General features: G+C 38.6%; 1 protein-coding gene and 1 pseudogene across 1 annotated transcript; both read left to right on the top strand.

Annotated features, from left to right (window-relative positions):
• Window positions 1-5,520: 5,520 nt before the first annotated feature.
• Window positions 5,521-6,330, top strand: LOC115734058 (major strawberry allergen Fra a 1-3-like). Its single transcript, XM_048273364.1, has 2 exons — window positions 5,521-5,809; window positions 5,906-6,330. The coding sequence occupies exons 1-2, from the start codon at window positions 5,622-5,624 to the stop codon at window positions 6,198-6,200; spliced, it is 483 nt and encodes a 160-aa protein (XP_048129321.1). The 5' UTR covers window positions 5,521-5,621; the 3' UTR covers window positions 6,201-6,330.
• Window positions 6,331-9,128: 2,798 nt separating this feature from the next.
• On the top strand, window positions 9,129-9,709 carry LOC125313614 (annotated as a pseudogene).
• Window positions 9,710-13,351: the final 3,642 nt, after the last annotated feature.

Raw genomic sequence — 13,351 nt, 5'->3', positions numbered from 1 at the left:
GCTCTAAAAGAAAGTAAATGCAAGAACTGGAAAGTTAAATTGATTACTGAAAAGAACCTAGTTTTTTTTTTACGATGATTGGGTGTCTTGATAAAAAATATAATGTGACTATTTAAAGCTCTCAATGGACAATTACAAGTCGTTATTGTACTTGAAGAGATAACTTTTTAATCCTATCTTTTGCAAATAAATTTGGTTCACTCCATTTCGCCAAATCTACTGACCAAGGGTAAGAAGTCTGAAAAGTAATTCCAAAGAGCTAAACTTTGCTTAATTCAGGTTACTGATCGACTTAACCCTCGCGACGTCCGCTTTCGGAACTTAATCTCGGCACGCTTACGCTATGTGCTTCATGCACAGACCAGTTAATCATTCTCAACCAGATATAATTAGCAAGCCTTCCCCCTTCCTTAACCTCGGGGGTTTAGGCCAAGTTTAGTAGTCCACCTCAGAAAACAAACGGGTACTTGTTGAATAAGAGCATACTGAAGTCCTCGGTTTAGATTTTGGTCGCGTAAGAAGTGAGGTATTCTCTCATATTTCACTTGATTTCTTGCCAAACTCAATAGGTTAGTGATGAATCCTTATCATATATAATTTTCATAGGATTAATCAATTGGAATGAAATTCCACGTTTGCACGAGCTAACGATATGGGAGAACATGTGTCGATTGAGGATCATCGGGTCCCCAGCTTGACATTACCTTTGAACTTGTCTCCTCGGACAGTGGACAAGATTGCAAGAATTGATTAGCAATGTAGCATCAACTTTTCCCGTAACAATGAAAAAAATAAAAAATCGACGAAAGATAAAAAAGAAAAGAAAAATATTATATAAAACTAGCAGAAGGAAAAAAGGAAATGAGAAAGTATCTCGTGAAGGAGGTGAGGAAGCCGTGGGACAAGGCAGGGGAGACCTTGCCAGTGTAGACAGAGACGATTATGAGGGGATGAGGTAGGGGAGACCTCATTGATGTAGATAAAGACGAATATCGGATTTTCGGCTAGCCACATCAGCTCAAATATCGGAGTTGGCACTGAAGTGGCCGTTTTTAAAAAAAGTTGGCACTTAAGTGAGCATTTTGAAAATTTTGGCACTAGAGTGAGCACCGTACATAAGTTTTAACACTTATAGTGTACTTTAGTTACTATGTCATATAGTGGGATATATGATTTAAGAAGGATTTTGGTAAGGAGTACTCCTAGAGCACTTAATGAATAACCTATAAAATAAAGTTTTATAGTTTTCAATACATCGGTTGTCCTAACTCTTTTTTTTTTATTGGCCGGAAACTGTCCTAACTTTATGCCCTATTGGTTTTTTTGAAAAATTACATTAGTTTATATTAGATATACTTAATCGGTACCAGAAATATTCGTAGGCACAATGAAAATAAAATACTAGAATCAAACACCCTTTGCAACGAGAATTCCTCGTTCCTTATCCCAAATCCGCCCTTATCGGCCTTGCAATTGGATTGTTAGAAACTGTCCCTATCTCTGATGCCATGCACCACCAGCGACGAGAGATATACTGTGATATCCCAAATCCGTTATATGATGAAAACCCCAATTTGCAAGCGTATGAGTAGCTCCACCATTGGGTTTACGGGTCCAAGCCTAACTCCAACGCATATTGTGTTGAAATAGGAAGCAAGAATTTGTCGATGAATGGTGGAATACTTCGAGGGCAAAGACCTTTTTGTTGGATGACATCAATTCTGACGTTGCAATCGGTTTCAAAAATTGTTTCCGGATGCCAAGGGACTGAGCATAATTGCAGGCGAGAAGAAGCGCTGCTGCTTACACACTTCTAGCTTACACACTTAAGCTGCTAGTCGATTGGACACTATTACCTATGCATCTTTGGGCAAAAGGACATCAGAAGTCCCGAAGTCTGTATATGACACTCATTTTGATACCAATTTCTTTTTTTATCACTTAAGGGCCAATTTTTTTAAAAAATTATTGCTTGAGTGCCAAATTCAATGAGCTTTGTCGGAAATCGTACTTCGCATAGTGCTTGTCGAAGGGAACCAATCTCATAAACATACACAGCGAATTACGAAGAATTAACAAGCCCAAAATCATATTTGAATCATTGATTGGAAAAGTATCTCACGAAACCGACATACCTTGTTTTCACAAAGTAAATGTTCCTCTTGCAATCCCTCAAGAGATTGTTCATCTGATTGATGTTCGGGAGAGAGGCAAGAATGTCGTCATGATTTTCTATGTTCTGTGTTCTTTCATAGAAAGAATGTCTGAAGCAACAATGAAAGGAGGCGATCTTTTGTCACGTTTAAAACTGATAATCACTAGGGGTAGTTAGCCAATGTGTAAAAAAGGCTACTACAACCTATATGGGCGGACCACAGTCCTTCCTGTACTCCCTCGTTTTCCAACAATTATTAACTAAGGTGTGTACCCAGCAAATTAGTTAATAAGTACTCTGCGAAGCACAGGCTAGCCGTGCAAGAGCCGAGACTTCGATGAGAATATACTCGAACCCCCTTTTTTTTTTTCCATCCAAGTTGAACTCTAACGCTGCATATGGTAACGTTTCTACTCCTGGAACATCTTTTAGAACAGAAACACTTTTTTCTATTTCTGTTTCCAGCAAAGATTTTTGGGAATAAAAACGCGTTTGGTAACTGCAAAAAAATTATGTTTCTCGGAACAAAAAAAGAATAGAAACGCGTTTGGTAACTACATAAAGTTTTTGTTCCCAGAATTAAAAAAAAAAAAAAAAAAACGCGTTTGCGAACTACAAAAAATTATTCCTAATTTTTTATTTAATTAAGGAGACTATAGATATATTAAAATTAAGATCTCTTTATTTTGTTAACTTACTAAATCAAATTAAATCTCATTTCTTCAATTTACTAAATCAAGTAAGACCGATATATGTATAAGTAATTTATGCACGATTTGTCAAATTCTAATATGGATGAGATCAAGTACAAAAAAGATAAAAATAAAATAAAAAAGAAGACGAATTGGAATTGGACAACGAGAGCATCAAATATGTTTTCTATAGATAGGAAAAATTAGAATTATGAGTTACACTGAAATGTTCTCAAGTAGTTAAAAATATGATTACCTTTAATGGGGACCCCTAAAAAAATATTAATAGCACTTTGAGTAAAACCGAGAACTAAGATGAAAAATATTTGTACATTTAGGTTCTTTTAGTCTAATTGTGCAAATTTTCCAAACATGAGGGTTGAAATGAGATGCAATGTATCAAAGTCCCATGTCATTACTCTAAAAGTAAAGAATTTTGGCTAAAATGATTTCAAATAAAATTTTTAGTCAATTTAGGATTATGTTCAATGAAGAGGCATGTGGTCCCAAACTGAATTTTTAAAAATTTAAGAGGCCAAAATGAAAAGGGAATTAAAATAAAAATATGGACTATTTTTGCGCATTTTTCTGACCACGAATACTATTTTTATAATTAAAATAAATCCAAAAAATGTCAAAAATTACGAAAACTATTTTTTGTTCAAAATTGGTTCCCAAGGCTAGGCCAAAGCTTCCAAGGTTGATTTTTTAGTTTTATGAATTATTTTGGTTTTTTTAATTAATTTTCTAGAATAAATGATTAAAAATTAAGTGTCAACATCGTGCAAGAATAAAAGAGAAGAGAGTATATTCAAAAATAAAATTATTCCCAATTGTTTATAAAAAATGTTTTAAATGTATTTCTAAAAAGTGCTCCAGGAACACAGAAGCAAGTTTGTATTGTTTCTTGTTTTCTGCTCCAAAAGTGTTTTTGTTTTTCAAAAGTGCTCCCATAGCACTCTGGGAATAGTTTTTTACCATATGCGTTTTTGGAGCGTCACCATATGTAGCCTAAAAGTTCAATTTTCCATTAACTGTATCATCATAATTATGCAACTTAAGGTTGATTAATTGAGTTATAGTGTGCTTCTTTGAAAATCATGGAAAGCAAGCATTGTTTCCCAAATAAAATGCAGGAAATTTGATTAGCAAACAAGAAAAACAAAAGGTACAAAAAATTAAAAAAAAAAGAAAAAGAAAAAGAAAAAGAACGGTCATAATAGAGACATTTGTCTTTGCGTGTTAATCCAAGTTTAGAGTACATTCGATCACTTGGCTTTAGTGCCATTTTCCTTTAGGGGGGTCAGAAGCTTTAGTGCCATATGAAAAGTAAAACTTCTTCGTGAGTTAATCCAAGTTTAGAGCACGGTCAACTCGATTCGATGGCTTAACTACAGTGACATTTGAAAAGTCAAACTAGAAAATTGACTTTCGTCAGCAGAAGCACAAATAAATCGGATCCATTTTTTTCCCCTAGAGTTGACTTTTCATTTCAAATAAAGCATTACAAACAGGATGCGGAAAACCTATATTAAAAATTTAAGTAAAGAAGACTCTACCGGTATAATATTTTTTAACTTCACATGGAAGATTGTGAAAAGAAAAGAAGTGGTTCCTGTTTAACCAATAGTCCAATTTGCAAGACCATGATTAGCTTCGTCATGTGGTTTACGGATCCAAGCCTCATTCCAATCCGGATTGTGGTGAAGTAGGATGCACGAATCTATAAGCAAATGTTGAATACTCTGAGGATACAGACCCTTTGGGTAGATGACATCAATTAAGGCATTACAATCCATTTAAAAAATTACTTTCTGGATGTTGAAGGACTAAGCATATTGCATGCGAGAAGAAGAGCTGCTGCTTACGCTTCCATCGGCGAGTTCCAATGTTCTCTTTTTGACCAAGCTTCGACTACTGAGGTGCTAGCCGACCGTGCAACGACCTATGACTCATTTGTTATCTTTTTATCCACCATCAATTTCAGCCCTTGCTACGACGATTGGAGACATGAGTCCGTCCTTTCTCCAAGAGAATCGGCTCCTAAACTTATTTCCGCGATTGTCCTCACTAGCTCGACGAACAAACATAGAATTATATCTTAACAACGGTGGTCATGGTTGTCGGACATTGAGCGTAAAATTCTTGTCTAAATCAATTCATGATATAAAAGTTCAACTTTCTTTTCAAAAACGATTGTGTCCTGGAAATTTTAAGTTGAAAAAGGGATTAACTTATTTAGACTCACTTATTTTATGCTTTTTTGGTAAGGAATTTTTTTTTTGGTAAGGGACTTATTTTATGCTTTCATTCCTACAAAAATGGATAATTCACATCATGATCAAAATATTTGATTTGAATTACTTTTTCTAGACATGTGGTGTACCAAGTATAGACTATCGAAACGGGCCCAAATGTCTGCGAATGAATATGTAATTTCTCATTAATTCCAATACATCACGTTGGGTTGTTATAATAATGGCCAAACAAAAGGAGCTTTCATCGCGATTTGTCCTTCTGCCTGACCTTCCAGATGTTCAGGGGCTGCTCCCAACAAGAAAACGAGAAAGGCTTGAAAGTAATTCGGCTCTGTCCGATTCGGAGTGGTTTGAACTTTGAATGAGGATGGAGTTCTAAGCAATGGACTTGCCAATAAGTACCAAGAAGTTCTGCTCATCATCTCCATCAGCTCAGGCCTTGTCCTTTAGCAATCAAACGAAACCCTTCCACCACCCTTCTTGAGGTCAGTTCTCTTTGTTTCTTACCAGGCCAACATGGGAGTCATCACCTACTCGTTGGAGATCACAAGCAGCGTTGCCCCATCGAGGATGTTCAAGGCTTTGGTCCTTGAGTCCCACAATGTCCTACCCAAGATTGTTCCCAAGGGCATCAAGAGCGTCGAGTTCATCGAGGGAGATGGTGGAGTTAGCAACATCAAGAAAACCAACTTTGCTGAAAGTAAGTAGGATCATACCCGTACTTTTACCATGTCTAAGTCTGTGTATAGATCTCGGAATTAAGAATTAACTTCTTTGCTTTGATGAATATACGTAACAAGCTCCCCCATCAAGTACACGACGCACAAGGTCGAGGCTCTCGACGCAGATAGCTTGTACTACAAATATACTATGATCGAAAGCGACATCAAGTTCGACAAGATCGACTTCGTCGTGGAAGAAGTAAAATTCTTCGCGGCTGGGAGCGGATCCGTCTGCAAGGTGACAAGCGAGTACCATGTGAAGGAAGGTTGTGAGCTCAAAGAGGAGGAAATCAAGAAGGGTAAAGACAAAGCTATGGGATTGTACAAGGCTGTTGAGGAGTACCTTGTGGCCAACCCCGATGATTGGGCCTAAATGCTTCTTTTCTCAATCTTTTATGAGTGATGAAATAATAAAGCGAGTGGAAAGTTTCTACTGTATCTTCTCTGTCTCCTTTGGCTCTTCCTCGGAGCTTTTGGGTAAGGAAAGGTTTTTATGGTGTGATTCCTATACATATAAGGAGCAATGAGCAAACCAATGAGTTACGGATTTTGCCCAAGAAGGTGAATTTGCACTTGACTTATAGATGAATTGCACAAGGAAGGGAGAGAAAATTTGACTAGAAAAAAATGGCAGAAAAGTTTGGTGTACAGTCATTTCGATCCAATGACGTAGCTATCATGGCAATTGAACAGTCCAACTAGCAAATTGCCTTTCGGAAATAGGAAAAAAATAAATCGCTTGGTGACTGTTCTTGATGGCTCAATGAACGAACTTTGAATCATTACCTTAGCAATGGTGGTCATGGTTGTCTATTATAGGCCTAAAATTTGTGTCTAAATCAGTTCATAACATGAATAATTAAATTTCCTTTAGGAAAAAAGATCGTATCCAGCAAACCGGAGTTGAAAAAGGGGTTAACTAGTTAGGAAAGAAATAGCAGCCCAATGATAGCAGCCCAATAGCGCCACGAGCACCTCTATATTCGAGAATTAGTTAGGAAAGAAATATACGGATGTGACTGTATCTTCTGCTCGAAATCAGATATTTAATCTCTTTTAGATGTAATAAGGTTTCGCCAATGTTAGTATTCCAATTCGACCTAAGAAAAATGTTACTAATGGCCAGACGAAAAGAGCTTTTGTTACCTTACCAAAAAAAAAAAAAAAAAAGAAGAGCTTTTGTTTGTGACTTGTCCTTTCTCCTAACATTCCAAATGATCGGTGGCTCCTCCCAAGAAGAGAACATGAAAGGCTTGAAAGTAGTTCGGCCAATCCAATTCGGAGTGCTTCAAACTTTGAATAAAACTTGAAAGAGCAATTAGCAATCCAATGATTGATGCATTGCCTTCGATTTTTCCCTCAAGTAAATCCCCCTTTGTGATTATTAATGGTCGAGTCGAATTCGTAAACGAATTTATTCTATTCATACAGCATTAGCCAAATTTCCATCTGCCCATAAAAGAAAATCAGCCTAAACTTCTCTACACAAATGATGACGCTTTTAACATTTCGAATTATGAGACACATAGGGCCATGAAGTGTCCCAAGCCTGGGCTCTCTCTGGATCCGCAGCACCAAGGCACACGAGCAGAGTGCGAACGCCGACTTGCTGGGCCAATTGAAGGACCTTCATGCCTAGGTCGCCCTCCTCCGAACAAGCCTCCTTGATGTCGCCAAGCTGGGGCTCAGCCTCCTTCTTGGAGTTACAGATCCTGGCATGGACGCCATTCGCATCAGCCAAGTGTCCCTGCACGATGAGCCACTGGAGAATTCCGGCATCGCGAGGAGCCTAATGGCGAGCTCCCTCGCATAGCAGGAGATGCCAAACTGACAACTATGCCCACATTGATGAACACCTGAACCACCAAAACATATATGAAAAATTGCGAAAGATAATACAAGATTAGCAAAAAAAAAAAAAAAAAGGAAAAGAAAATGATTAATTACCTCGGGGAGGTCAGTGAACAAGCCACGAACAGTTGTGTTCATCAATGACTGCGTTGGCATCGTTGTTGGCTATAGCTGCAATTACTTCTTCTCCAAAATCAAATTCAACAAGAGGCGCCTCATTCTATGCGAGGGAGCAATCTCCTTGGCCCTGCTTGCCATGGCGATCCTCGCCATGTTGGAATCCCCCCGGTGGCTCGTCATGCAAGGACGCTTGGATGATGCGAATTGCGTCCTCGCCACGACCTATGACTCTAAGGAGGAAGCCGACCGCCGGCTCGGCGACATGAAGCAGCCTTACCTAGATGTACGTCACTGATACATCTATTAGAACGCACGGTTGGAAGCGTGATTGGATATATACGGAGCGAAATCGGTGATTTGGTGAGAGGTTGAGATTGGAAAATCTGATAGTGTCAAGGACTATTTCAAACAAAAGGATGAAGAAGTGCGAGTCTAGCGGCCCGCCACAACAAGATTCCTGCAACAAAAAGATTAGGTGGTTGCGCAAAAACAATCTAGAATTCGGATTCGTTCAAAACATTCAAAGAAAATATCTCCGCAAACAACGCAGAAAAAAAGAAATTAAACTGAAAAGATAAAAGTCTCATTGCATTGATATTAGATTCGTGTTTAAAGACTAATTCATATACTTGTTTTTCCTCTTTAGTGGAAATTCATTAGTAACTAACTCCTTTTTAGAGATTAGAATTAGAATTAGACTTCGGACTCTTTTGTGAAATTTCATTAGTAATGAAAAATCAACACAACCGGAGGTCGAAGTTTAAATTCTTCTTTTAATGCGATACTGGACAGATAAAATCGAAGCTGTGAAATCTTTTGTCGATGTATTTAGATAATGTGGATAGTGACTTGAGAATGGAGTAGTTGAACAGGATTAAATGTTTAGAGAATCTTAAAAAACAATGAATTTGAATATTTATATAATGGAGCAACTAATGTATATAAGAATAGATGTGGGCATGATAGATAATTTCAATGAAATTCTACATACCTGTGAAGTTTATATCCCTATTGATGTCACCAATTTAAATTGTTCTACGCCCGCCATATAGGTGAACCCGACGTGAACAAAGAATACAGTCCTTCATGTTTGATCTGTAATGAACTTGTCCTTTTCCATAATTTTCTAGACTCCGGGTGGCTCTGCCCCCTGTAAAAGCAAGGCTGATTGGTCCAGTTCGGAGTCTTTGAATTTTGAATGCTTATATGGACTGCTAAACAACTAACTTGCCTGTAATTTCATCAGCTCAAGCCTTGTTCAATCGCAATCACATCAAATCCTTCCATTTCCTACTTGAGTTCATTTCTCTTTGCTTCTTACAAGGAAAACATGGGTGTTGTTACCTATTCTCAGGAGCTCACATCTACCATTGCTCCATCGAGGATGCTCAAGGATTTGGTCCTTGACTCGCACAACGTCATTCGCAAGATTGTCCCCGGGGGCATCAAGAGCGTTGAGCTCACCAAGGGAGATGGTGGAGTTGGTAGCATTAAGCAGACCAACTTCAGCAAAAGTAAGTAGGACAATAGATGTTTATCTGCAATGTCGAGTTCGTTTATAGACAACATAACTCGAAATTAATCTTTTTACTTACATGAATTCATGTGACAGGTGCTCACATCAAGTACACGAAGCACAAGATCGACGCTCTTGATGTTGAGAACTTTTACTGCAAATATTCTTTGATTGAAAGTGATGTTCAGTTCGACAAAATCGACTTCATCATCTAAAAGGTGAAGTTCGTCGCATCAGCTGACGAAGGATGTGTCTGTAAGATGATTAGCCATTATCATGCTAAGGAAGGTGCAGAGCCCAAGGAAGATGACATCAAGTAGGGCAAAGATAGAGCTGTGGGCTTGTTCAAGACAATTGAAGAGTACCTCTTGGCAAATCCCGGTGTTTGTGCTTAAGTTCTCTTTTCAAAATCCATTGTGGTGGATAATTATTGGCACTTGAGTGTTTTTTTTTTTTTTTGGTTTCTTTTTGGCTCTAGCTTGGAGCTTTTGTGTGAGGAATGGGTTTGGATTTGCTGGCTTTGCATTCGGTCATGTCCCTCAAGTAGATCTCCGTTTGTGATTATCATTCATTGTGTTGAACTTGTACGCAAATATATTCTACTTATTTATTAGTTGCTTAAGTTATTCTTAATGATCTTTTGGTCCTAAAAGGAAAGTCATCTTAACACCTCCTAAGTTATCCTTCATGAACCTTGAATCCCAACAAACCGAACAGCCCTAATAATACAATTGTTTCAAGCCTGGTCGCCCAGCATGAAAATTGAATTATTACATATTAAATATACTTAATCGGTACTGGAAATATTCGTTAATGAGGTGCATTTAAAAATGAAATACTAGAGCGAAGCACCCTTTGCAACTAGAATTCCTCGTTCCTTGTCCGGTTCTTGAGCTGTATTGCCTTTCGAGGAGGACCTTTGGAACCATAATGAGCTGGAGTAATATAATGCGTGTAATGTGGTCACTAAATCCGCCCTTATTAGCCTTGTAATTGGATTGTTAAATCTGTTCTGGATTGTATCCGATGAGGAGCCCTCTAATAGATGTGTGGCTTAAGGATAGACTAGTATGGGCTCGGGGAGACTACTATTGAGTGATATATAAGGAGGCCAGGCCATAATTACAAGAGTACTACTTTTGAGGCTTGATCTGCTCTAAAAACATATGAATTGTATGGCTAACTCAATAACAAAATCCACTAAAGGCAATTAAGTACAATTGATATAGAGGCCCGGTCTGACAAACCCATTTTCTGTACTTACATGATGATGATCCATTCAACCTTTGATAAAAAAAAAAAAGGACATACCTCGTTTTTCTTCTCTTAGCCTCTTTTTGGCAAGCCACTGTAAGTTTTCGATGATATCTTCCATTAGATAAAGCATTTCAATAAATAATTCTACTGGATCTAATTTATGAGACTTGGTTCAACTCTTGGTTCTGTAGGAGCAAGCTGAAAAGTTTGAGTTTTGAAAAGAAAACAAGAAACAACTTGCTGACAAGAGGCTCTAGTACCATCTACTTATAACAAGCTCTTCAAATTCTTGGATTTATGCCCCGGAACTCTTCCACTGCCAAGCTTGATCTCAAGGGACGGAGGAGGCTAGGTTAGCCAAAAGATAGTTGGATTTCATTTGATGAATGTTTAAACGAAACATATACCGGAAAATATTTTAGCCCTTGGGATAAACCTCAAGCCATCCACAAACTGCCTAATTGACACCAACGATTAAGATCTTGGACAAGTAAGGAAATTACTCTTTGAGTTACGCAGGAGGAGCTTCAATAGAATGATTCAGAGTTTGTAACTTGTCTATGTCACGACCCGAATCCTGCGAGCTCGTTAACATCCCACCTGGCCACGATTAGTACAGTTCTCCAGGATCCAAAGGCCAACAAATTCATGCGGAAGCAAAAACAAATCCCCGTACAGAAACAATTAACATCATGATGACTTGGGACGGTAAAAAAAAAAACAAACTTATATACATATCCACATGTTCTATACAATTTTCCAAACCTACGGCTTCGAAGGCCACTGTACAAGCCTATGACCACTAAAACAAAACGATTACGTGGTCGAAGCCTATTATACATCCAAAATAAAACAACCAACAAAAGTCAAGAGGCCAACTACCCTAGGCCTCGTCCTCGCTATCTGGTACTATATCATCTCTCACCTCCAACTCATCCTCGTCAAGCTCAAGTGGCTGTTTCGAATCCGATGGCTCTACAACCTTCCCATCTTTTCCCGGTACCATGACCTCGGGGAATACCGAATCTCCTGGGCAGATCATTCATGCTTGCGGCGGAGGGTCTGAAATAAACAACGAACCCACGACGGGGTGAGATAAAATCTCAGTAGGAAAATCTCTAACCCTAGATCAGGTCGTTAGTGCCTCCAGACACAATCTAGGCGAGCAACAATTTCCAACAACTCTTTCTTTCTTACCCAAAAAAATTCCCCAATTCAATTCCAGAAAATTCCACTCTTTCTCCGAAAATTCTCACACCTTCTCAAATATTCTACGTTACTCCCCTCTCTGCGTTCCACGCCTCAGTCCGACAATAAAATATTCTACGTGCTCCAGGGCACGTTTTAACCACATCAGGCCATAATATAAATATCCACATTACTCCGAAAATTGTTACGTTACTCCGAAAATATTCCACGTCACTCCAGAAATATTCCACGTCACTCCAGAATATTCCACGTTACTCCAGAAATATTCCACGTCACTTCAGAATATTCCACGTTACTCCAAAATATTCCACGTTCCTCCAGAATATTCCACGTTACTCCAAAATATTCTACGTTACTCCAGAATATGCCACGTTACTCCACCGCCATCAAATAAGTTCATAACATTGAGCCTCGGACCTTTATGGAACACGGCTCTATACATATACCCGGGTCTCAGACACATAGGAATACGACCCACGGATCTCGGTCTCGGACACATAGGAACACGACCGGATCAAGTCTCGGACAATTAGTCGAACACGACTCACTTTGGTCTCGGACGACTTAATTGAACACGACTTTCATACTTTCTCGGTCTCGGACAATCGGACGAATACGGCTCACTTTGGCCTCAGGCGACTTGATTGAATACGACCCTCACATTTCCTCGGTCTCAGACAATTAGACGAATACGGCTCACTTTGGCCTCAGACGACTTGATTGAATACGACCCTTACATTTCCTCGGTCTCGGACAATCGGACGAATACGGCTCACTTTGGCCTCAGACGACTTGATTGAATACGACCCTTCTCATTTTCTCAGAATAGATCGGGACCACGTGATTCACTCACGTTAGAGAATTAATAATTCGGGATCACCCGATTAATTCACACTAATCCAAATATTAATTCAGACTACCCGATCAATTAATACTACCATAGTATCCAATCCACGTCATGCGACCATATTACGCTAACGTAGCAATTTATAAATCACGTGCCATTACAATTATACTAACGTGGAAATATATCACGGCCGAACAATAATAATTTTCTAACATATAATTAATTCACGACCATAGTACTATACTATAATAATGTCACATTTAATTAGCACCGTGGCATAACGACTTTATGTCACATAAAAGTAACTCTAGTTAATATTTAAACTAACCATGGTTCAAAAACTAACTAGAGTCAAATACTAACCTAACCATGATTAATAAATAGCATAAAGCAACCATAGTTGAACAAAAAGTAACTAGGGTTGGTAGGGTAACCATGGTCAAACTTTGACCAAACTAATATCCTCTTGCAATTACTATTCATTGCAAGAACAAGCATATCTCACCTCCATTTTTGCAATTTTCGTCCAACCCCTCCACAAGCTCAAATCCAACACTTTTCTTCATCAAAAATTCACAATTTCATGGTCTTTTAGCAACCTAACCACCTAATTTAGGTTTAGAAACAATCCTACCTCAAAAACTCGCAAAAACCTCCGTTGAACGGTTGAGGAAAAGCTTGAATCGAGCGGCGATTCCGGCGGTCCTTGCACGGCCGGCGACTC

This window comes from Rhodamnia argentea, chromosome 1 (genome assembly GCF_020921035.1).
Source record: "Rhodamnia argentea isolate NSW1041297 chromosome 1, ASM2092103v1, whole genome shotgun sequence".
Lineage (NCBI taxonomy): Eukaryota > Viridiplantae > Streptophyta > Magnoliopsida > Myrtales > Myrtaceae > Rhodamnia > Rhodamnia argentea.
The sequence above is the reverse complement of the archived record's forward strand: the minus strand, read 5'-3'. Positions and strand labels throughout refer to the sequence as shown.

Excerpts from the sequence above, each read along its gene's own strand:
- LOC115734058 (XM_048273364.1), top strand. The coding sequence starts at position 5,622 with ATGGGAGTCATCACCTACTCGTTGGAGATCACAAGCAGCGTTGCCCCA. Across the intron at positions 5,810-5,905 it reads ACCAACTTTGCTGAAAGTAA|CTCCCCCATCAAGTACACGA; the intron begins GTAGGATCATAC and ends ATACGTAACAAG.